The sequence below is a fragment of the Stigmatopora nigra genome, chromosome 23 (genome assembly GCF_051989575.1).
Source record: "Stigmatopora nigra isolate UIUO_SnigA chromosome 23, RoL_Snig_1.1, whole genome shotgun sequence".
Lineage (NCBI taxonomy): Eukaryota > Metazoa > Chordata > Actinopteri > Syngnathiformes > Syngnathidae > Stigmatopora > Stigmatopora nigra.
Genome location: NC_135530.1, coordinates 2,716 through 25,090, shown reverse-complemented (window position 1 = coordinate 25,090; position 22,375 = coordinate 2,716). Strand labels below are relative to the sequence as shown.

The following is a 22,375-nucleotide window of genomic DNA, read 5'->3' as shown; positions in this document are numbered from 1 at the left end:
TTTCATTTGGACATTTTGGGAAAGGCGGCGCCCTGGGATCGCAAGGCCGTCCCAGCTGGAGGCGGTTCCTAACCCAGTCCGTACTTAGCGCACGCCCATAAGTCCAAAAGTCGGTCAAACGCGAGGGAGCGAGTCAGCGAGTCAGCCATCCAGCCAGCCGGGAATCCAGCCAGCCGGGAATCCAGCCGGGAATCCAGCCGGGAATCCAGCCGGGAATCCAGCCGGGAATCCAGCCGGGAATCCAGCCGGGTAGACCGTCATCCAGTTAGAGAGCCGGGGAGCCAGTGATCCAACCGGCAAAGCATGCTGGCTCGGAAGAGCATCATCCCGGAGGAGTTTGGCTTGCCGGGGCTGGCGTCCCGCCTGCCCCGCAAGCCCGTCTTCCGCGACCGCGTCAACAAGGCGCGCTTCATCGCCAAGAACGGCTCGTGCAACCTGGCCCACAAGAACATCCGCGAGCAGGGCCGCTTCCTGCAGGACGTCTTCACCACGCTGGTGGACCTCAAGTGGCGCTTCACCGTGGTCATCTTCACCACCACCTTCGTCAGCAGCTGGCTGCTCTTTGCCATGAGCTGGTGGCTGGTGGCCTTTGCGCACGGAGACCTCGACCCCCGGCGCCTCAACGGCGTGCACTGCGTCAACGACGTCAAGTAAGGGCTCGCCGAGCGCCGCCCCCGTTGACGCCCTCTTTAAGGCAACTTGAATGACTTTGGAGACTTTTGAGCCCAGCCTGCCTGCCGACGGCCACATTAGAACAAGAGCAAAGCCAAAAAAATCCGCTCGGGAGGGAGCGATTTTGCGTGGTCGCTATCTACCGCTCCGATTTTACTTTTCTCCATCTGTCGCAGGTCCTTCACGTCGGCCTTCCTATTCTCCATCGAGGTCCAGGTGACCATCGGTTTTGGCGGCCGCGTGATCACCGAGCATTGTCCCGCCGCCATCACCGTGCTCATCCTGCAGAATATCGTGGGGCTCATCATCAACGCCGTCATGCTGGGTAGGCCGCCGTCCGCTCGGAGCCCAATTTTGCCGTCTTGATCGACTTGCCAAAGGCCTCCATGGGGGCAAATTTGGCCCGCGATAGGAGGAGAAAATATCACAAATTCCGAGACGTCAGACGCAGAGCCACTTCCCCTATTCGCTATATTTTGTTTTGAAAAGTTGCTTCCCGTTGGCTGGAAAGAGAGGCCGCAAGCGAGGCAGGCCGTTTGGCCCGGCGCCACGTTCCCGGTCGGTGTGTCTTTGTTGGTGGCGGGGACGTTTCTTGACTTTTTCTGTGCGCGCTGCGTAACCTCATTTGAAGTTGTTCAATTGTGCATTGACGTCCGCGTGTTCCTCTGTTTACTCAGCTGCCACTCGCAATTCCACCCCGTGTCTTCTTTGCATTTCTTAGTCAGTTTAATGGCTTCATCATTCTCTTTTTTTGGGGCATCCATGTTCCATACAACATTGGTATACTTTTTATTATTTTTACAAAGGGGATAGTATAAAAAAAGTGTGGAAGAAATGATGCTAATTCATTGTGAAATATGCCAACAAAGTCACTTCCGGAACCAATCGGTTTTAACCGATACCGGGTACCAGTGAATGTATTTCATTACAAATTTGGTATAGTTTCATCCATTTTGAAAGGCTTTCGGAGTGGTGGGTGGTAGCATCGGAGACCTTTGAACGCTGGTAACAAATTACAGCCGTGAGACGTCAAATGCCTCCAAAGAATCCCAGTGACAAAAACACTCGCCATTCTTTGGGTAAGCCGGGGTAGCCACACCATGTGGCGCGCAGTCCCATTTTTGTCCAATGAGATTTTTCCTTGAAGAATTTGCGCAGCGGTTTCACGGCCGGCCGGCCCTTCCAGGTTGCATCTTCATGAAGACGGCGCAGTCCAACCGGCGCGCCGAGACCCTCATCTTCAGCCGCCACGCCGTTATCGCCGTGCGCAACAACCGCCTGTGCTTCATGATCCGCATCGGGGATCTGAGGAAGAGCATGATCATCAGCGCCACTGCGCGACTACAGGTGGGTCTTGGCCTCGCCTCCCCCGAGGAGTCGCCGGTGGCTTAGGGTGGCCTTGCGCCGCAGGTGGTGAGGAAGACCACCACCCCCGAGGGCGAGGTGATCCCCATCCACCAGATTGACGTCCAGACGGAGAACGCGGTGGCCGGCAACAGCCTCTTCCTTCTCGCCCCGCTCATCGTCTGCCACGTCATCGACAGGAACAGGTTGGCTCGTCGTCCGTCACGTCACGGGCGAGAACGGGCCCGGCCGACCGGCCGGTTCGCGCCCGGGGCCGGCTGTATCGGCTGACTTGGCCCCGGGTAACGGCTGAATGGAACCCCTGACCTCTTCACGGCAGCCCGCTGTACGAACTGTCGGCCATGGAGCTGCAGTGCAGTGACCTGGAGGTGATCGTGATACTGGAAGGTGTCGTGGAGACCACCGGCATCACCACGCAGGCGCGCACCTCCTATGTCTCCGAGGAGATCCAGTGGGGACACCGCTTCGTCCCCATCGTCACGGAGGAGGAGGGCGTCTACTCCGTGGACTACTCCAAATTTGGGAACACGCTGCGGGTCAGTCACGTGTCGATGTTTTTCAACCGGCCTTCTCCGAGTCGGAGCCCGACCGGCAATTGTACTGAAATAGGCGAACGGGGCCACCCTGAAAGCGCAGGTGGCCTTTTAGATGAATAGATGGGCAGTTAATGAGGTATATGGATAGAGATGCACTTTTTATTGGTTCCGTCGTGGGTCCAAAGAGTCATCCAAAATTCAAATATCCAGGAATTTTGCAGACGACGTGCTTTTTTGCGACGACAGGTGGCCACGCCCCGTTGCAGTGCCCGCGAACTGGACGACAAGCCGTCCATCTTGATCCAAACGTTGCAGAAGAGCGAACTGTCCCACCAGAACTCGCTGAGGAAGAGGAACTCCATGCGGCGCAACAACTCCATGCGCAAAGGCGGTGGCGTCGGAGGAGGAGGGGGAGGAGGAGGAGGGGGAGGAGCAGGAGGAGGAGGAGGAGTTGGAGGAGCAGGAGTAAGCCTGCGATCAAACAACTCGGGCATGCTCTCGCCCAAGGTCCAGTTCTTTACACCCGCCGAGGGAGGTCAGAGCGGAAACGCTGTCACTTGACACGAGGCTGGCTAGTGCGACTTGATCTTCATTTTGGGCGGGGCCTCCACCTTTCTCATTCGACTTCTTCTTCTCCACCTCCTCTCCCTCCTCCTCTTCCACTTCTTCTTCCACTTCCTCCTCTCCCTCCTCCTCTTGCACTTCTTCTTCCACTTCCTCCTCTCCCTCCTTCCTCCTGCTCACTATATTTCTGTCAACCAATGTCACCTACGCAACCACGACACTTGGTAGACGGAGTGGATTCACGGTTACGATGTACTCAACACTAATTGCGAAAATAACTCGGAATTGCCTACATTCTGTGTAAATGGAAAAAAAGGGTTGCTTTTAATCCTCACAACGATTCCTTTTTGTGCATTAAAAAAACTTCCTAAATATGTACATGTATTAATTTGTGAAATTGACACAGTCGAAATGAAATGTTGTGGAGCCGACTGAAATAAGTAACCTTGACAGTACTCTCTCATTTAGACATGGGTAGATGAAGTAACTACTTTAACCTTTGTCGGCCATTTTAGGTCAGAGCCGCTAAATGTTGGTCTTCCACTGTTAGAGCCGCAGTCAACTCTTCTGACCGCTTCTTAAAAAGTGACTCAATCAAAATAAATCACCTGTCTAAATTATATTCGTGTGAACACGTTTGATAAAATATTCTCAACAAGGTTTTGGATCCGTAGCGAATTGGGGGATTTGTGAGGATTTCGGCGGAACCAAAGTAGGCTTTGAAGCGTCTACCAGCCCTAAACACGATGTCTATAATTTCGCTCAAACTCGACTGTAGTCGGTCGCGCACGTTGTACGTCAGGGATGCAGTGAAGCTCCCCCCTCTCGACCCTCCCACATCCGGAAACCATCGTGTTAGTTTTGATCGTTTCTCAAAGTATCTAGTATGGCTACGTCTTCTCGTTTGCTTCCGTGTTGCACGCGCGGGACATACCTTGGTCGCGGGTGGCGGCGATTGCTCTCCGGACGTCGCTTCTTCTGCGACACAAGCAAGTCGGAACCGCTGACAGTGCGCAGGCAAGACGACGGTATCAGGTGACGAACTCTGGTGGAAAAAAGTCCCCAATTTCCGAATTGTTGACTGCAGTCGACTTGCAACTAGGACGCGAGATTAAAGTCTTTTCGCTTTATTTTGCCGGACATGGTAACACTTTCTTGTTTTTGTATTTGCTGTTGTTGTTGTTGTTGTTGTTGTTGTTGTTGTTGTTGTTGTTGTTGTTGTTGTTGTTGTTGTTGTTGTTGTTGTTGTTGTTGTTGTTGTTGTTTAACTACTACCGGTTTAAAGTACACCCTTTGGCGACTATGCTTTCCAACTTTGCTATTTGGTGTCAAAACATTAAATATGTCATTATATATTGAAGAATATGACATAAACCTTACGTCTAACAATATGCTCATGTACAGAAGGATAATACTGAACAATCCCAAAAAGAGGAACACGCTTTCGCTGCGCATGCTGGAGTCTCTTCAGCAGGACATTGTGGCCGATGTGGACAACCAAGATCTTCGAGTCATCATCATATCAGGTCAATCCCAATGGTGAAAATATTGCCACTCACTCTTGCATTTGCTTTGTGCTCTTTTGATAATTTGGCTATTGAACTACTTGTGGCGACTGTATTTCAAATAAAGAATTCAATTGTAAACAAGAACAGAAAAGAAAAAAAAAAAACACAACGGAAGCAGTCCGGGAACGTGAACTTTACGGGCACACGCGCACCAAAGCGGTGCTGCCGTGGCTTCCAGAAAGCAACTTGGTATTTTGTTGTGTGCGCGTCAGCGGAAGGTCCGGTCTTTTCCGCCGGCCACGACTTAAAAGAGCTGACGTCAGCTCGGGGGCGAGATTATCACCAGCGCGTATTTGGCACGTGTACGCAGGTGAGTGAGTCGGGGGACTGTTATTATTAGGGTTATTATTATTGATACTATTATAATTATTCCCGCCCACGTCCCCGCTCCGGCAGGTGATGACTCTGATTCGAGACGTGCCCGTTCCTGTCATCGCCATGGTCAACGGCCTGGCCACGGCGGCCGGTTGCCAGCTGGTGGCCAGCTGCGACCTGGCCGTGGCGTCCGACCGCTCCGCCTTCGCCACCCCGGGAGTCAACGTGGGGCTCTTTTGCTCCACGCCGGCCGTGGCTCTCGGCCGAGCCGTGCCCAGGAAGGTGAGTGTTTTGGCGCCGACAGCGCGGCGGGCCGGGCCCGAACCGCCCCGGCAGTCGGGCGGGGGGGGGAGCGGGAGTTCCCGGGACTAAGCCCAGACTCGGTCGGCCCGCCCCGACAGGTGGCCATGGAGATGCTTTTCACGGGTGCTCCCATCTCTGCCCACGATGCTTTGCTGCACGGGCTGCTCAGTCGGGTGGTCCCAGAAGAGCGACTGGAAGCCGAGACCCTGGCCATCGCCCGCCGCGTGTGCCGGGCCAGCCGAGCCGTGGTGGCTCTCGGCAAGGCCGCCTTCCAGAGGTGAGCGCGCGCAGGCGCCATTGCCGTTGCCGTCGTCGTCGTCTTCCCGCCCCCTGCCAGTCCCCCTCCCCCTGTCATCCTGACCCAAAGTCTCTCCTGTCCTTCTCCCCCGAGGCAAATGTCTCAAGGTCCAGACGTGGCGTACGCCACCGCCTGCCAAGCGATGTTGGACAACCTGGCGCTTTTTGACGGCCAGGAAGGGATACGGGCTTTCGTGGAGAAGCGCCAGCCAGTGTGGAGCCACCGAGCGGGAAAGGTTCACCGCTGATGACGACGAGCAGTGTCAAAGGTTCACCGCTAGCGCCGTGTCGTCCCGGCCGTAACCTCGGGTGCCTCAAAAGCCGCATTTTAAAGACCATGGTCATCAATTCAGAAGAAATGATTGGTGGGACAGACTGACATTTCCGCCGGTAGCGCTCAACAACTCCTTCCTTCCCTTGCCATCGAAGCGACCATAGACGTCCAGTCAAAGGAGTCCCTCTATGCGCGGTGGACGATGCCGCTGAATCAATGCAACGTGTAAATAGGGCGTCAATGTTTTGGAATGAGCTCTTTCTGTGCCCTTCACGATGTTCGACGCACAGTCACGCGGCTCTTGAAAAGTTCTCCGGAAAAAAAAAAACTCACAATGAGTTTGTCCCTAGTTGACCCTAACCCTCAGCGGATCGGATGTTCTTTGCCGTCAAAGGCTCGTCGAAAAGTTATTCATCCCCCGTAGTGGGTGACAGGAAATTTAGTACAATTCGCTGTGGTTACAACCCCCGCTAAAAAGTGTCCAGTTTGAAATGTGCACCGTCCACTCCAACCGACAATGCCCCCAAAAATGATCTACAATGCAGTACAAACTAAATGGTGGATTTAGGCACTTAAAAGCTGTAAATAACCATATATATTGTGTCATAGCTCTTTTTTTTTTTTTTTTTACTTGCAGTGCAATGCACAACATTTGCTATTTATATCTCCTTTTAAAGTCGACCAGCTTGGAGTGTTTGGGTAAAAATGTAAATTTGGTGTCTTGACAGGACTCTTAACAATATTCATATCATCCGCATTATTTTAGGCGGGGCGTAACAATGGGCTACTAAAAGTAACATTTGAGTAATGTTTGTACTTCTAGGAGTGGTTTTACCATCCCATGCTTCCTAATTGTAGTCACAGAAGAAGAAACTCTTCATCTGTTACTTTAAGCTGTTACAGTAGAGTTATTCAATGGTTTCCCCCCGTAGCGTCGCAAAGTCTAACGTTGTTTTTTTTTATTTTAAACTTTTATTTTATAGTCAGAGACGACTCCTTTTGGCACCTGAAATCGATCGAAATCAAATGTTGTGACGACAAATCTCATGTTGTATTTCTGTCGCTAGGTGTCAGCGAAGACTACAAAAGTATGGAATTGTCGGTTTAAGGGAGAAGAAGAAAATAAACATGGTGGATTTCGATTTCTTACGGTATGAGCTAAGAATAAAGCTGAGTTCAAAACAGCCCACTCTTTTGTTGAATCTTAAAACTTGTTCTTCACCTCGACCCCATAATAAATGTCCGTCTATGAGAAAACATTTCACCCGGCTCTTCGCTGAGAGGCGGCAACAATTCTAGGACACGACAATAGTCTGTTCAGCATTATTTTTGCTTCGAATCGTTCGGGTCCAGGTGGAAAATAAGCGCTCTACCTAGCCTAGCTCGGTCGAGCAGTTCACGAACAACAGCACACATCAAGCTCCAAAATGTCAGGTGAGTTGACCTTCACTTGTCTCGCAAATGCATAATACTTGGAATGGTTGTTCAACTTATGTTAATGCGTTGGTCTTTATTTGGCAAAGTGTCTTTTTAATTTTGAAATTAAACACTGGGTGTTGAACTGCTCGATCCGAAACACTTAGTCCAAGCATTACGGTAATTCAATTCAAAACAGAAGAGTGGCGAAGCGGGGCTGACTTCCGTGTGTTGGGTAATATTTTTGAGGGAAAGGTAAATCAATCGAGATTGTCTCATAGTTCCCAGGCAAGTTGGGTCAATCCAATTGGTACACCTCTCTCACTACTGACATAATCGAAACAATGCAATTGCACAGATTACATTGAAAGAAAATTGGAATTAAAGTTGCTGCATGTGTACTTTGTTCAAGGTTGCAGGTCCCCTTTTTGTGGTACCCGAAATAGAGATTTGTATTCATCCTTCCCAGACAAGGTGGGTTAGCCCTAGTAGTACACCACTGTCGATACTTACATACTCTAAAATTTCCAATTTCACAGATTGAATTGAGAGAAAATTGGAATCAAAGTTGCTGCATGCATTCTCTGTTCAAGGTTGAAGGTCCCATTTTTGTGGTAACGTGATGGTAACTTGATTTACAGTAGCACAAAAAGTGAGAAGTGCTGCCATGAGAAAGGAGGCATGTAGCAAATTTAATTTCAATTTTCTCCAAATGTAATCCGTGAAGTGGCATCATTTTGATTATGCGAAGAGTCAAAGAGGTCAACTACTAGGTTTGGCCACCTTGTCTGGAAACTATGAAGCAATCTTGATTTTGAGTACCACAAAAACGTGAACTGCAACCATGACAAATCATGTAGCAATCATAATGCTGCAGCTACACACACACACACACACACACACACACACACACACACACACGAAAGTCACCACTGCTACGCCACTCTTCTGTTTTGAATGGAATTACTGTAATGCTTGGACTAAGCGGGCAGTCTATTTTGAGCGTGCGCTCATTTGACCACTACTAAAACGCCAATGTCCGCTGGCTTGACGTGACCGCAGTTCTCCTGATATAATTGTTGCATACTGCAAATACAATTCTCAGATTGGTCGGACAAAATCTTTGGAGAGAAAGAAGATACTATTCAAAAACTTGGATCATCTTTTGATTGGGAGATTACACCAAAATCCGTGTTACAGCATCACCTATTGACCTATTTAGAGATTTTACTGGATATGGATATGCCGCAAATCGATGGAACCTGGTTCGTTGTGGATCGCGGCAACATATCAATGAATAGAAAATGGTCATGGGGGAATATTTCTGAGGGAGTAAATAATTTGGCGAACACGAGAATGAAGAAATGAAATTTCGCCCCTGTGTGTTTCTGGTTTTGCTCTTGCAGATGTCTGTCAAGTGCATCACCCTGAGCTCCAGGAGTCTGTTGGCATCCAAAAAGAGGAGGCAGAATTGGTCGACGTTAAAGAGGAGCAGGAGGAGCATTTCACCATTAAAGTTGGGAATCCCCACATTGAGGGGGAGGAGCAGGAGCAGGAGCAGGAGCAGGAGCAGCAGCAGCAGCAGCAGCAGCAGCAAAAGCAGCAGCAGCAGCAAAAGCAGCAGCAAAAGCAACTTGATCTTCTCAAAAAGGAGGAGGATGGGGAAGAGGAGAAAGAGGAGGAGCCGCCGCCGCCATGTGTTAAGGAGGAGGCGGATATCCCAGTGTGGACTGGTGAGCCCTCCAAGAGTGAAGATGAAGGTCAGGCCCTTTTTTTTCTTAAAGTGATTTATCATTATAGTTTGCATTCTTTTTACTGGTTTAAAAATATGTGCGTTGGATCGGTGTCGGCAAAAAATATGTCGGGGAAAAATCGCATTGGATCCAAACGGGACATCCGTGCAGTTGAATATTTGCCTTCTGTTGTCTTGCAGGTGTCAGAAAATGTGTTGGTCCTCGGCGGCAGGAGGAAGAGGACGCTGAGCCCCCCCGAATCAAAGAGGTGGAGTCAGAGCCCCCTCCTCAGCAAAAGAGAGAAGACGTTGAGGAACTCTCAATCAAACAAGAGGAGGAAGAGCTGCCATGCTTTAAAGAGGAGGAAGATTGCAGCAGACTGACAGCTAAGCCCTTGGGGATTGAAGATGGTCCGAGTGAGGGCAGCAGAGGGGCAGAGCCTCCGCGCGACATCTCGGTAGAAGCATCGCAAGACGACATCTCGGTAGAAGCATCGCAAGACGACATCTCGGTAGAAGCATCGCAAGATGACAATTTCATCTCCCCACCATCGGGTACCAGCCACGACGACAATTTCATCTCCCCACCCTCGGGTACTAGCCACGACGACGAGGCGTCGCACCCACCCGACGATAATTGTTGGGAAGATCATAAGAAAGCCCGCCGCGAGGACAAACGCTGCAAATGCTTTGAGTGCAGGACAACATTTAGTGGAAAGTCCCCTTTGAAAAGATGGAGGAGGAGCTACGCCGGCGAGAAAGCTTTCTCCTGCTTGCTTTGTGGCCAGCTTTTTACTCAGAAGGGAAGCTTAACCCAACACACCCGGACACACACCGGTGAGAAGCCTTTCTCCTGTTCAGTTTGTGGCCTCAAATTCACTCAGAAGGGAAACTTGACCCAACACGCCAAAACCCACACCGGCGAAAAGCCTTTTTTTTGCTCAGTTTGTGGCCAAAGATTCTCTCTGAAGGGAAACCTGACACAACACGCCAGAACCCACACCGGTGAAAGGCCTTTCTCCTGCTCCATTTGTGGCCAAAGATTTACACAAAAAGGGAACTTGAAAATCCACTCCAAAAGCCACACCGGCGAACAACCCTTTTCCTGCTCAGTTTGCCGTCAAACATTCGGCCACAAGAACGGCTTTGAAATCCACACGAGAACCCACACTGGAGAAAAGCCTTTTTCCTGCACGGTTTGTGGCCACGCATTCAGTCACAAGAACGCCTTGAAGATACACGCGAGGAACCACACTGGCGAAAAACCCTTTTCCTGCTCTGTTTGTGGGCAAAGATTTGCACAGAAGGGTAACCTCAATCAACACGCGAGAACTCACACTGGTAAAAAACCCTTTTCCTGCGTCGTCTGCGGCCAAGTATTTAGTCAGAAGGGAAGCTTAACCCAACACACCAGAACCCACACTGGTGAGAAACCTTTCTCCTGCCTAGTATGCGGTCAAAGATTCACTCAGAAGGGAAACTTAAAATTACACGGAAAAACCCACAAAGGTCAATCGTAAAAATGTCCACAATTCCATTGCGCCCTTATCAGAGGATCACAATTGGGTGATACATTTTGGGGTTTTCTCCGAAAAATACACCTCACCCCACCACACACACACGCACACACACATATACACACACACACACACACACACACACACACACACACACACACCTCAAAATAGCAGTGAATGTGATTGGATGTACTGGGTGGGAGATCTTTAGGTTTACAGATGGCCTCTACAGAGGGCAAATTTGAAACTACTGGTAGTCAGGAGGATAATACACATTGCCTGCAAATGTATTTGGGTTTTGTTTTAAAGCTACCTCAGAAGCTGTGTTAAGCACTTTAGTTTGTCTTGCACTGTGAGAAATAAAAAAATTTGAGCTAGAAGGATCTTTTGTTGTGCCTGCAAATTTTTGAATTCCATATATTTTTGCAAGTTTATTTGAGAGACTGTTCAATTGAATTGAATGTTTTTTATTGTCATTATACAAGTACAATGAGAATTAAAGCTTTACCACAAAGTGCCAGTGTCTTGTCTCAAGTTGTTTGTCAAAACTGGACTTTAAATTCAGCAATAACTGTTGTTTGACCACAAGCCCTGATATCTGACTCTACCTGACTATAACATTTTCCATCTATACTAAACTATAACAGGCTTGTCGTTCTAACAAAGGGCATGTTCAAAATTCGAAGAGACGACCAAGATGCATTGGGTTTCTCCAGACTGCAGGGGTGGCCAACCAGTCAGAGACCAAGAGCCACATTTTTTACTGTGTTACCGCAAAGAGCCACATCACACTCATACCTTTGCTCAGCCAGATTTATTGTAAATGTCACACACCAGCATAGCAATGACATAAATTGACTCCTACAGTACTAACAGCACAGGCCAGTCATTATCAACGATGAACATTGTGTGCAGTGTCTCACACAGACAAACTCTCAGTTCAACCAAGTCCACAAACAAAAATATATTAATTTACAATCGCGTTTTTCTTTTACTATGCATGTTACTTAGTGGGACTTCTGGCATAAAATCAGAGCCTATTTTTGCGCAACATTCGCTCCTTGTGAGCTGTCATTTATTATGAATGGCTTTTAACTAGCGCGCCCACCACGTGGGGGTACACCTCGCTCTCCTATTGGCTGCTCCCGGCTGAACACTCTCGCCTTGGTCTGCCTCGCAGGGGGTGTGGCTTTTTCAGCCGACGCTCGATCTTTGGGATACTTTTTGTGTGCGCGACGCCGTTCATTGTCGCTTCTGGTTCACGGGAGCTCTCCCACTCTGTTAAAAAACGTTTACTCAAATGACCCTGCTCCTACTGGGAAACTTTGAGGTATTTTCATCCCAAGCACATGCGCATTGGACGAAAATACCGTATTGAACTCAAGCGAAGCGCACACGCAAATAAAAATAAAACACAAATACAAACTTTGATATGGACGTAAGAGCCGCATGAAACCGGGCAAAGAGCCACGTGCGGCTCGGGAGCCGCGGGTTGGCCACCCCTGCTCCAGAGTATTTATTCCCATTATATAAATCAAATTCAGAGCTGCTCCCCACCACAGCTCTGGGCCAACAGAACAACCCCACACAAGTTACACAGTCTTTTCAATGCTTGATGGTCCGTGATGGTCCCAGGGCTCCGCCCTCTCCGGCGACCGTCCAGATGTCCCGGCAACACTGCGCTCGCGCCTTGGTTCGCGCATGCCTCGCGCATGTATATTGCATGTACAGCGCATGCACAGGTGGACGTGCTCGCATACACCAAAGAAAACACTCTCCTCGCCCATGTAATCAAAGAAGCGATGCAAAGCCTCGCTTCACTGCGATGATTTGTGGGTTCAGCGGGGGTGCAGAGGGGTCAGTTCGGGAACACCTAAGCTTCACTGTAATGAACCAAAACAGGATTAAAACGCCCCAGTCTTCACTAATCATCGTAATTATACTTGTGTAAGACGGGCAATGGTGTGATACTAGCACGTTAATTGTAAGATATAGCCCCTACGGCGTACAACTGTGAACTTGTATAAAATCTCGCGAGAAATTAAATAACCTCATGAAAGTTTTTTTTTTTTTTTTTTAAGGCGGAGGCAATGACGTCACTTCCTTTTTCGCCACGTTACTGGCAAACGGCACGGTGCTAGCGAGCTCCAAATGTTGGTCGGAACAATTTGGACTGTGTTCGTCCGTAAAAGAACGTGAGTACATTCTATCATAATAACTCTAAAGTTGGCTATTTGTATCTGTGTTGTACATGCGCCGCAGTTGCAATGTTGCCCTCGTCATCGAGGTAGTAGTTAGTGTGGCCGACATGGCGTCCATGTCTAGTCGGCGTTTGGCTTTGAAGTATGGTAATTATCTCCTTGCAATTGATTTTTCTCTCTTTATTGCGTTTAGTGGGACGTTCTTTCGGCTTTAGTAGCATTTTAACTGGTAACCTTTTTTGGTAGGCGTGATTGACGTCGAATTTGCCGAAGTACAACTGTTCATCTGTATAAAATCTCGCGAGAAACTAAATAGTTCCCGCATTTGAAGGCGGACGCAATGACGTCACTTCCTTTTTTCGCCATGTGACTCGCAAGGAGCACGATGTTAGCGAGCTCCAAATGTTTGTCGGAAGAATTTGGACTGTGTTCCTCCGTAAAAGGACGTGAGTACATTCTATCATAATAACTCTAAAGTTGGCTATTTGTATCTCTGAGTTGTACATCCGCCGCAGTTGCAATGTTGCCCAAGTCATGAATGTAGTAAGTTACTGTGTTGACCACATGGCCGCCATGTCTGGTCGGCGTTTGGCTTTCTCCTCGCAATTGATTTTCTCTTTATTTTGTTGTGTTCAGTGGGACGTCCATTCGGGTTTAGTAGCATTTTAACCTGTAACTTTTTTGACAGGCGTGTTTGACGTCGAAATTAGCGATTCAAATGTTAGCATTCCAGACGTGAGGCTTTTGTTCAAAATGGCGACTATTAAAAAAAGTTCATTCGTTCGTTCCTCTAATCTGCCATTTATTAACAAAGTAACAGGTCTAGTGGGTTAATATTACTAAAATGTGTTTAATAGTAGTGCTAAAATTATACAGATTTCCAAGGGGGAAGAGAGAGAGAGAGATATACGGACAGAGAAATGAGGGGGTAATTTATTCCCACCCTCTGAAAAACAAAAGACGGGATATTGGATTGGAAAAAACGTTTTATTTCTTCTAATCCGACATATATTTTCAAAGTAACACAACAATAGTAGTTAAATATTACCAAAATGTGTTTACTATGAAGACCCCGAATAATAGTAGGCAGTGGAAAATTCCAAAAATAATGAATATTAGTAGTGGTAGTAGTAGTATTCCAGAGCCTACTATTATGAATTCATTTGGAATTTTCCACTCCCGACTATTATTCCAGTGCCTACTATTATTCGGGTCTTCATAGTCATAGTAGTACTAAAATTGTACAGATTTCGAAGGGGGCTGGGCGTTAATTCTTTCCCACCCTCTGGGAAAAAACAACAACAGGATATTGGATTGGAAAAATGCTGTATTCTAATCCACCATCTATTGACAAAGTAACACAAAACTAGTGGTTTAATGTTATAAAAATGTTTTATAGTAGTCCAGATTTTTGAAGGGGGAGAGAGAGATGGACCCCAACCCACATCAACACGCTCGTTTCAAAACATTTTTTAAATAAACTTGGAAAATAAGTTTCACCTAACCTTACACTAAACATAATTCTAATTTTGTTCTGCATTTTTGTATCTTCCTTTTCCCCGGCCGACCGGGCACCATCGATGGGCTGTTTGCTTTCATAGTCCCTTCAAAATATTCTGAAAATGATGCACACAAATGTCCTCACAATGGGATAACGCACGACCACTTGCCAACGATAAGTAATATATATTCCTCGTAATAGAGATGCCTCCCATACGCTTTGATTTAAAAAATATTTCTCATTAATATGGTCTCTTCCTGCCATCTTGTGGCTGTTTTGAAAAAGTTCACCATACAATTATTTTCCCGACCAAAAACTCAGCCATCCTCTTTGATTTGAAAATTACTTCCCAGTAATATGATCTCTTGCTGCCATCTTGTGTCCGTTTGGAAAAAGTGCACCCTGCAATTATTTTTTTTCCAACCCAAAAACCCTGCAATATTGTCCAATGATATGGGGCTGCAAAAAGAGGTGACCCCCCCCCCCCCCCCCCCACACACACACACACACAGTCGGTCATCAAAAGGCTTTTGGTTTATATGTGATAGATGGCACTTTTTCCCCATTTTGTCATCCAGAGTGGGACGAGTTGTCGTCAAATGAAGAATCTAAAGAGCAGGACGATTCCCGGTAGGCGTGCCAGGAGGCCGTCTATCCGTCTGTTTTCCAGGGAAGTTGGAACCGACATCCCCCCCCTCCCCACAGGTCCTTTGCCACTTTGGCCAACAAGGTGAACCGAGGCCTGCCTGTCTTCAACAAGGTATTCACCGGGGGCGCCGAAGTCCTCTGGCAGCACGTGGTGAAGCTCCACGCCCTGGCCGGCCAGCTGGCCACCTTCCACCAGAAGGCCAAAGTAGCCGGCGTGACGGCCATCGCCACGGCCTGGCCCTGGCGCCCTTCACCTTTGGGGCATCGCTCATCGCCACGGCCGGAGGGATCAGATCGGCTTCCGCCAGCATCTCGGACAACGTCAATATCTTCTCCTCCCCCCGACCGCCTCCCTTCTCCTCCCCCCGACCGCCCCCTTTCTCCTCCCCGACCTCCGCCTCTTCCCTCTACACCCCCCTCTCCCCCCTCTTCCCCCCTCTTCCTCTCCCTCCTCTTCTTCCTCTTCCTCCTCCTCTTCTTCCTCCTCTTCTTCCTCCTCTTCTTCCTCCTCTTCTTCCTCCTCTTCTTCCTCCTCTTCTTCCTCCTCTTCTTCTTCCTCCTCTTCTTCTTCTTCCTCCTCTTCTTCCTCCTCTTCTTCTTCTTCCTCCTCTTCTTCTTCTTCCTCCTCTTCTTCTTCTTCCTCTTCTTCTTCTTCCTCTTCTTCTTCTTCCTCCTCTTCTTCCTCCTCTTCTTCCTCCTCTTCTTCCTCCTCCTTCCTCCTCTCTCTTCCTTTCTCTTCTTCTTCCTTTCTCTTCCTTTCTCTTCTTCTTCCTTTCTCTTCCTTTCTCTTCTTCTTCCTTTCTCTTCCTCTTCCTTTCTCTTTCTCTTCCTTTCTCTTTTCTTTTCTCTCTTTTCTCCTTTCTCTTCTCTCTTTTCTCTTTTCTCCTTTCTCTTTTCTCTTTTCTCTTTTCTCTTTTCTCTTTTCTCTTTTCTCTTTTCTCTTTTCTCTTTTCTCTTTTCTCTTTTCTCTTTTCTCTTTTCTCTTTTCTCTTTTCTCTTTTCTCTTTTCTCTTTTCTCTTTTCTCTTTTCTCTTTTCTCTTTTCTCTTTTCTCTTTTCTCTTTTCTCTTTTCTCTTTTCTCTTTTCTCTTTTCTCTTTTCTCTTTTCTCTTTTCTCTTTTCTCTTTTCTCTTTTCTCTTTTCTCTTTTCTCTTTTTCTTTTTCTTTTTCTTTCTCGTCCTTTCTCGTCCTTTCTCGTCCTTTCTCGTCCTTTCTCGTCCTTTCTCGTCCTTTCTCGTCCTTTCTCTTCGCTCTGTTTTTTTCTCTTTCTCTCGCGCTTGCTTGTTCGCGCTCGTTGGCCCTCTTCTCGCGCTCGTTGGCTCTCTTCTCGCGCTCGTTGGCTCTCTTCTCGCGCTCGCTCGTTCGCCCTCTTCTCGCGCTCGCTCGTTCGCCCTCTTTCTCGCGCTCGCTCGTTCGCCCTCTGTCTCGCGCTCGCTCGTTCGCCCTCTGTCTCGCGCTCGCTCGTTCGCCCTCTGTCTCGCGCTCGCTCGTTCGCCCTCTTCTCGCGCTCGCTCGTTTTCTGTCTCGCGCTCGCTCGTTCGCCCGCTGTCTCGCGCTCGCTCGTTCGCCCTCTGTCTCGCGCTCGCTCGTTCGCCCTCTGTCTCGCGCTCGCTCGTTCGCCCTCTGTCTCGCGCTCGCTCGTTCGCCCTCTGTCTCGCGCTCGCTCGTTCGCCCTCTGTCTCGCGCTCGCTCGTTCGCCCTCTGTCTCGCGCTCGCTCGTTCGCCCTCTGTCTCGCGCTCGCTCGTTCGCCCTCTGTCTCGCGCTCGCTCGTTCGCCCTCTGTCTCGCGCTCGCTCGTTCGCCCTCTGTCTCGCGCTCGCTCGTTCGCCCTCTGTCTCGCGCTCGCTCGTTCGCCCTCTGTCTCGCGCTCGCTCGTTCGCCCTCTGTCTCGCGCTCGCTCGTTTTCTGTCTCGCGCTCGCTCGTTTTCTGTCTCGCGCTCGCTCGTTTTCTGTCTCGCGCGCGCTCGTTTTCTGTCTCGCGCGCGCCCGTTTTCTGTCTCGCGCTCGCCCGTTCGCCCTCTGTCTCGCGCTCGCCCGTTCGCCCTCTGTCTCGCGCTCGCCCGTTCGCCCTCTGTCTCGCGCTCGCCCGTTCGCCCTCTGTCTCGCGCTCGCCCGTTCGCCCTCTGTCTCGCGCTCGCTCGTTCGCCCTCTGTCTCGCGCTCGCTCGTTCGCCCTCTGTCTCGCGCTCGCTCGTTCGCCCTCTGTCTCGCGCTCGCTCGTTCGCCCTCTTCTCGCGCTCGCTCGTTTTCTGTCTCGCGCTCGCTCGTTCGCCCTCTGTCTCGCGCTCGCTCGTTCGCCCTCTGTCTCGCGCTCGCTCGTTCGCCCTCTGTCTCGCGCTCGCTCGTTTTCTGTCTCGCGCTCGTTCGCCCTCTGTCTCGCGCTCGCTCGTTCGCCCTCTGTCTCGCGCTCGCTCGTTCGCCCTCTGTCTCGCGCTCGCTCGTTCGCCCTCTGTCTCGCGCTCGCTCGTTCGCCCTCTGTCTCGCGCTCGCTCGTTCGCCCTCTGTCTCGCGCTCGCTCGTTCGCCCTGTCTCGCGCTCGCTCGTTCGCCCTCTGTCTCGCGCTCGCTCGTTCGCCCTCTTCTCGCGCTCGCTCGTTCGCCCTCTTCTCGCGCTCGCTCGTTTTCTGTCTCGCGCTCGCTCGTTTTCTGTCTCGCGCGCGCTCGTTTTCTGTCTCGCGCGCGCTCGTTTTCTGTCTCTCGCCCGTTCGCCCTCTGTCTCGCGCTCGCCCGTTCGCCCTCTGTCTCGCGCTCGCCCGTTCGCCCTCTGTCTCGCGCTCGCCCGTTCGCCCTCTGTCTCGCGCTCGCTCGTTCGCCCTCTGTCTCGCGCTCGCTCGTTCGCCCTCTGTCTCGCGCTCGCTCGTTCGCCCTCTGTCTCGCGCTCGCTCGTTCGCCCTCTTCTCGCGCTCGCTCGTTTTCTGTCTCGCGCTCGCTCGTTTTCTGTCTCGCGCTCGCTCGTTCCCCCTCTGTCTCGCGCTCGCTCGTTCGCCCTCTGTCTCGCGCTCGCTCGTTCGCCCTCTGTCTCGCGCTCGCTCGTTCGCCCTCTGTCTCGCGCTCGCTCGTTCGCCCTCTGTCTCGCGCTCGCTCGTTCGCCCTCTGTCTCGCGCTCTCCGGCGCCCCCTGTCTCGCGCTCTCCGGCGCCCCCTGTCTCGCGCTCTCCGGCGCCCCCTGTCTCGCGCTCTCTGGCGCCCCCTGTCTCGCGCTCTCTGGCGCCCCCTGTCTCGCGCTCTCTGGCGCCCCCTGCCTCGCGCTCTCTGGCGCCCCCTGCCTCGCGCTCTCTGGCGCCCCCTGCCTCGCGCTCTCTGGCGCCCCCTGCCTCGCGCTCTCTAGCGCCCCCTGCCTCGCGCTCTCTAGCGCCCCCTGTCTCGCGCTCTCTAGCGCCCCCTGTCTCGCGCTCTCTAGCGCCCTCTGTCTCGCGCTCTCTAGCGCCCTCTGTCTCGCGCTCTCTAGCGCCCTCTGTCTCGCGCTCTCTAGCGCCCTCTGTCTCGCGCTCTCCAGCGCCCCCTGTCTCGCGCTCTCCAGCGCCCCCTGTCTCGCGCTCTCCTGCGCCCCCTGTCTCGCGCTCTCTTGCGCCCCCTGTCTCGCGCTCTCCTGCGCCCTCTGTCTCGCGCACTCTAGCGCCTTCTGTCTCGCGCTCTCTAGCGCCCCCTGTCTCGCGCTCTCTAGCGCCCCCTGTCTCGCCCTCTGTCTCGCGCCCTCTGTCTCGCCCTCTGTCTCGCGCCCTCTAGCGCCCTCTGTCTCGCGCCCTCTAGCGGCCTCTAGCGCCCTCTAGCGCCCTCTGTCTCGGGCCCTCTAGCGCCCTCTAGCGCCCTCTGTCTCGCTTTCTCTAGCGCCCTCTGTCTCGCGCTCTCTAGCGCCCTCTGTCTCGCGCTCTCTAGCGCCCTCTGTCTCGCGCTCTCTAGCGCCCTCTTTCTCGCGCTCTCTAGCGCCCTCTGTCTCGCGCTCTCTAGCGCCGTACTGTCTCGCGCTCTCTAGCGCCGTACTGTCTCGCGCTCTCTAGCGCCGTACTGTCTCGCGCTCTCTAGCGCCGTACTGTCTCGCGCTCTCTAGCGCCGTACTGTCTCGCGCTCTCTAGCGCCCTCTGTCTCGCGCTCTCTAGCGCCCTCTGTCTCGCGCTCTCCTGCGCCCCCTGTCTCGCGCTCTCCTGCGCCCCCTGTCTCGCGCTCTCCTGCGCCCCCTGTCTCGCGCTCTCCAGCGCCCTCTGTCTCGCGCTCTCTAGCGCCCTCTGTCTCGCGCACTCTAGCGCCCTCTGTCTCGCGCACTCTAGCGCCCTCTGTCTCGCGCTCTCTAGCGCCCCCTGTCTCGCGCTCTCTAGCGCCCCCTGTCTCGCGCTCTCCTGCGCCCTCTGTCGCGCGCTCTCCTGCGCCCTCTGTCTCGCGCCCTCTAGCGCCCTCTAGCGCCCTCTAGCGCCCTCTGTCTCGGGCCCTCTAGCGCCCTCTAGCGCCCTCTGTCTCGCTTTCTCTAGCGCCCTCTGTCTCGCGCTCTCTAGCGCCCTCTGTCTCGCGCTCTCTAGCGCCCTCTGTCTCGCGCTCTCTAGCGCCCTCTTTCTTGCGCTCTCTAGCGCCCTCTGTCTCGCGCTCTCTAGCGCCGTACTGTCTCGCGCTCTCTAGCGCCGTACTGTCTCGCGCTCTCTAGCGCCGTACTGTCTCGCGCTCTCTAGCGCCGTACTGTCTCGCGCTCTCTAGCGCCCTCTGTCTCGCGCTCTCTAGCGCCCTCTGTCTCGCGCTCTCCTGCGCCCCCTGTCTCGCGCTCTCCTGCGCCCCCTGTCTCGCGCTCTCCTGCGCCCCCTGTCTCGCGCTCTCCAGCGCCCTCTGTCTCGCGCTCTCTAGCGCCCTCTGTCTCGCGCACTCTAGCGCCCTCTGTCTCGCGCACTCTAGCGCCCTCTGTCTCGCGCTCTCTAGCGCCCCCTGTCTCGCGCTCTCTAGCGCCCCCTGTCTCGCGCTCTCCTGCGCCCTCTGTCGCGCGCTCTCCTGCGCCCTCTGTCTCGCGCTCTCCTGCGCCCTCTGTCTCGCGCTCTCCTGCGCCCTCTGTCTCGCGCTCTCCTGCGCCCTGTCTTGCGCGCTCTAGCGCCCTCTGTCTCGCGCTCTCTAGCGCCCTCTGTCTCGCGCTCTCCTGCGCCCTCTGTCTCGCGCTCTCTAGCGCCCTCTGTCTCGCGCCCTCTGTCTCGGGCTCTCTAGCGCCCTCTGTCTCGGGCTCTCTAGCGCCCTCTGTCTCGGGCTCTCTAGCGCCCTCTGTCTCGGGCTCTCTAGCGCCCTCTGTCTCGCGCCCTCTGTCTCGCGCTCTCTAGCGCCCTCTGTCTCGCGCTCTCTCGCGCCCTCTGTCTCGCGCTCTCTAGTGCCCTCTGTCTTGCGCTCTCTAGCGCCCTCTGTCTCGCGCTCTCTAGCGCCCTCTGTCTCGCGCTCTCTAGCGCCCTCTGTCTCGCGCCCTCTGTCTCGGGCTCTCTAGCGCCCTCTGTCTCGGGCCCTCTGTCTCGCGCTCTCTAGCGCCCTCTGTCTCGGGCCCTCTGTCTCGCGCTCTCTAGCGCCCTCTGTCTCGGGCCCTCTGTCTCGCGCTCTCTAGCGCCCTTTGTCTCGCGCTCTCTAGCGCCCTCTGTCTCGCGCTCTCTAGCGCCCTCTGTCTCGCGCTCTCTAGCGCCCTCTGTCTCGCGCTCTCTAGCGCCCTCTGTCTCGCGCTCTCTAGCGCCCTCTGTCTCGCGCTCTCTAGCGCCCTCTGTCTCGCGCTCTCTAGCGCCCTCTGTCTCGCGCTCTCTAGCGCCTTCTGTCTCGGGCTCTCTAGCGCCCTCTGTCTCGGGCCCTCTGTCTCGCGCTCTCTAGCGCCCTCTGTCTCGCGCTCTCTAGCGCCCCCTGTCTCGCGCTCTCTAGCGCCCCCTGTCTCGCGGTCTCAGTCGCCGCCTCTTTCCGTCTCGTCTCACTTACGCCCTGCCTTCCTTTCTTCTTCACAGTTTGATGGAGTGGTGGAATACAGGGAAACGTGAGTAATTGAAACTTAAATGTACAAGATGTTATTTTTTTCCATTTTGGAGCCAGCCAAGGCAAGATTAGAGTCGGTAATTGGCAGATGTTCAGTCAATTTTTAACTGAGAGGGTCGGCCTGCCGGTCTTGTCTGGGACGTTTACCAGACAGTCGGTCATTAAAAGGCTTTCGGTTTATATGTGATAGATGGCACTTTTTTCCCCATTTTGTCATCCAAAGTGGGACGAGTTGTCGTCAGACGAAGAATCTAAAGAGCAGGACGATTCCCAGTAGGTGTGCCAGGAGGCCGTCTACCCGTCTGTTTTCCAGGGAAGTTGGAACCGACATCTCCCCCCTCCCCACAGGTCCTTTTCCAATTTGGCCAACAAGGTGAACCGAGGCCTGCCTGTCTTCAACAAGGTATTCACCGGGGGCGCCGAAGTCCTCTGGCAGCACGTGGTGAAGCTCCACGCCCTGGCCGGCCAGCTGGCCACCTTCCACCAGAAGGCCAAAGTAGCCGGCGTGACGGCCATCGCCGGCCTGGCCCTGGTGCCTTTCACCTTTGGGGCCTCGCTCATCGCCACGGCCGGAGGGGTCAGATCGGCTTCCGCCAGCATCTCGGACAACGTCAATAACATCCAGGAGCGCAAGAAGGTGAGCGCCTAGTTTGGGATAACACGTTCTTACCCTATACTACTTTACAGTTTCTTCTGCAGACCCTTAATAAATGCCACATCCTCTTCTGCAGACCCTTAATGCCACATCCTCTTCTGCAGACCCTTAATGCCACATTTGGACACCAACGCAAGTCGTCTCAAGATATTGTCTCATGTAAGTTTCTTCTAATTAATTCATGTTTTTCTGTTTAGTGTATTATGGCACTTTTAATTGACTATAACAATAACTCTCAAACTAGTTTATTCGTAGGCGTGATTGATGACATAACCCGCAATTGGTCATGAAACCCAAATTGCCTCCCATGCACTTTGATTTAAAATATATTTCCCTGTCATATGGTCTATTCCTTCCATCTTGTGGCTGTTTTGAAAAAGTTCACCATACAATTATTTTTTTCGACCTAAAAACCTTGCAATATTGTCCAGTAATATGGCGCCCCAAGGATAATGTGACAACCCCCCCCCCCCCCCCACCTGTACCTGGACACCCACCCCTGGACCTTCATCTCTATCTCCTGGATTTCCACCTCCCGCTCCTGGACCTACATCCCCTGGAACTCCGGCACATCCATCTCCATCTCGTCAAACTCCGGAACATCCATCTCCATCTCGTCAAACTCCAGCACATCCATCTCCCATCTCTTCAGACTTCCTGCACCTCCATCTTCCATCCCGTGGACCTCTGCCACCTCCATCTCCCATCCCGTGGATCTCTGCCGCTCTCTCTCTCTCTCCCCCCGACCGCCGCTCTCTCTCTCTCTCCCCCCGACCGCCGCTCTCTCTCTCTCTCTGTCTCTCTGTCTCTCTCTTCTTCTCCCCCCTCTCCCTCCTCTTCTTCTCCCT

General features: G+C 52.4%; 3 protein-coding genes and 2 long non-coding RNA genes across 6 annotated transcripts; all 5 read left to right on the top strand.

Annotated features, from left to right (window-relative positions):
• Positions 1-130: 130 nt before the first annotated feature.
• On the top strand, positions 131-3,828 carry LOC144181097 (ATP-sensitive inward rectifier potassium channel 8-like). Its single transcript, XM_077709391.1, has 6 exons — positions 131-650; positions 849-997; positions 1,859-2,019; positions 2,083-2,222; positions 2,357-2,573; positions 2,820-3,828. The coding sequence occupies exons 1-6, from the start codon at positions 304-306 to the stop codon at positions 3,132-3,134; spliced, it is 1,329 nt and encodes a 442-aa protein (XP_077565517.1). The 5' UTR covers positions 131-303; the 3' UTR covers positions 3,135-3,828.
• Positions 3,829-3,923: 95 nt separating this feature from the next.
• Positions 3,924-7,021, top strand: echdc3 (enoyl CoA hydratase domain containing 3). Its single transcript, XM_077709392.1, has 6 exons — positions 3,924-4,172; positions 4,542-4,663; positions 4,918-5,015; positions 5,102-5,302; positions 5,422-5,600; positions 5,715-7,021. The coding sequence occupies exons 1-6, from the start codon at positions 4,024-4,026 to the stop codon at positions 5,866-5,868; spliced, it is 903 nt and encodes a 300-aa protein (XP_077565518.1). The 5' UTR covers positions 3,924-4,023; the 3' UTR covers positions 5,869-7,021.
• Positions 7,022-7,178: 157 nt separating this feature from the next.
• Positions 7,179-11,079, top strand: LOC144181095 (uncharacterized). The gene is made up of 3 exons (XM_077709389.1): positions 7,179-7,328; positions 8,717-9,070; positions 9,244-11,079. Exons 1-3 carry the CDS (start codon positions 7,322-7,324, stop codon positions 10,560-10,562), a joined length of 1,680 nt encoding a protein of 559 aa, XP_077565515.1. The 5' UTR covers positions 7,179-7,321; the 3' UTR covers positions 10,563-11,079.
• A 1,607-nt stretch (positions 11,080-12,686) lies between these two features.
• On the top strand, positions 12,687-15,034 carry LOC144180988 (uncharacterized). 2 transcript variants are annotated; one of them, XR_013324586.1, is made up of 3 exons: positions 12,687-12,754; positions 14,840-14,891; positions 14,967-15,034. It is a non-coding gene; the product is annotated as an uncharacterized LOC144180988 (long non-coding RNA). The 2 variants fall into 2 exon arrangements; XR_013324587.1 differs by lacking the exon at positions 12,687-12,754 and adding an exon at positions 13,115-13,206 and having other exon boundaries at positions 14,967-15,018.
• A 6,444-nt stretch (positions 15,035-21,478) lies between these two features.
• LOC144181064 (uncharacterized) lies at positions 21,479-21,861 on the top strand. The gene is made up of 3 exons (XR_013324605.1): positions 21,479-21,509; positions 21,632-21,686; positions 21,783-21,861. It is a non-coding gene; the product is annotated as an uncharacterized LOC144181064 (long non-coding RNA).
• The last annotated feature ends 514 nt before the right edge of the window (positions 21,862-22,375 follow it).

Bases quoted from the DNA above. Each gene is read 5' to 3' on its own strand.
- LOC144181097 (XM_077709391.1), top strand. From the start codon at position 304: ATGCTGGCTCGGAAGAGCATCATCCCGGAGGAGTTTGGCTTGCCGGGG. The intron at 998-1,858 runs GTAGGCCGCCGT...CGGCCCTTCCAG, and splicing joins CATCAACGCCGTCATGCTGG to GTTGCATCTTCATGAAGACG. The intron at 2,574-2,819 runs GTCAGTCACGTG...TTGCGACGACAG, and splicing joins AATTTGGGAACACGCTGCGG to GTGGCCACGCCCCGTTGCAG.
- echdc3 (XM_077709392.1), top strand. From the start codon at position 4,024: ATGGCTACGTCTTCTCGTTTGCTTCCGTGTTGCACGCGCGGGACATAC. The intron at 4,173-4,541 runs GTGACGAACTCT...GCTCATGTACAG, and splicing joins AGGCAAGACGACGGTATCAG to AAGGATAATACTGAACAATC. The intron at 5,601-5,714 runs GTGAGCGCGCGC...TTCTCCCCCGAG, and splicing joins GGCAAGGCCGCCTTCCAGAG to GCAAATGTCTCAAGGTCCAG.
- LOC144181095 (XM_077709389.1), top strand. The intron at 9,071-9,243 runs GTCAGGCCCTTT...GTTGTCTTGCAG, and splicing joins CTCCAAGAGTGAAGATGAAG to GTGTCAGAAAATGTGTTGGT.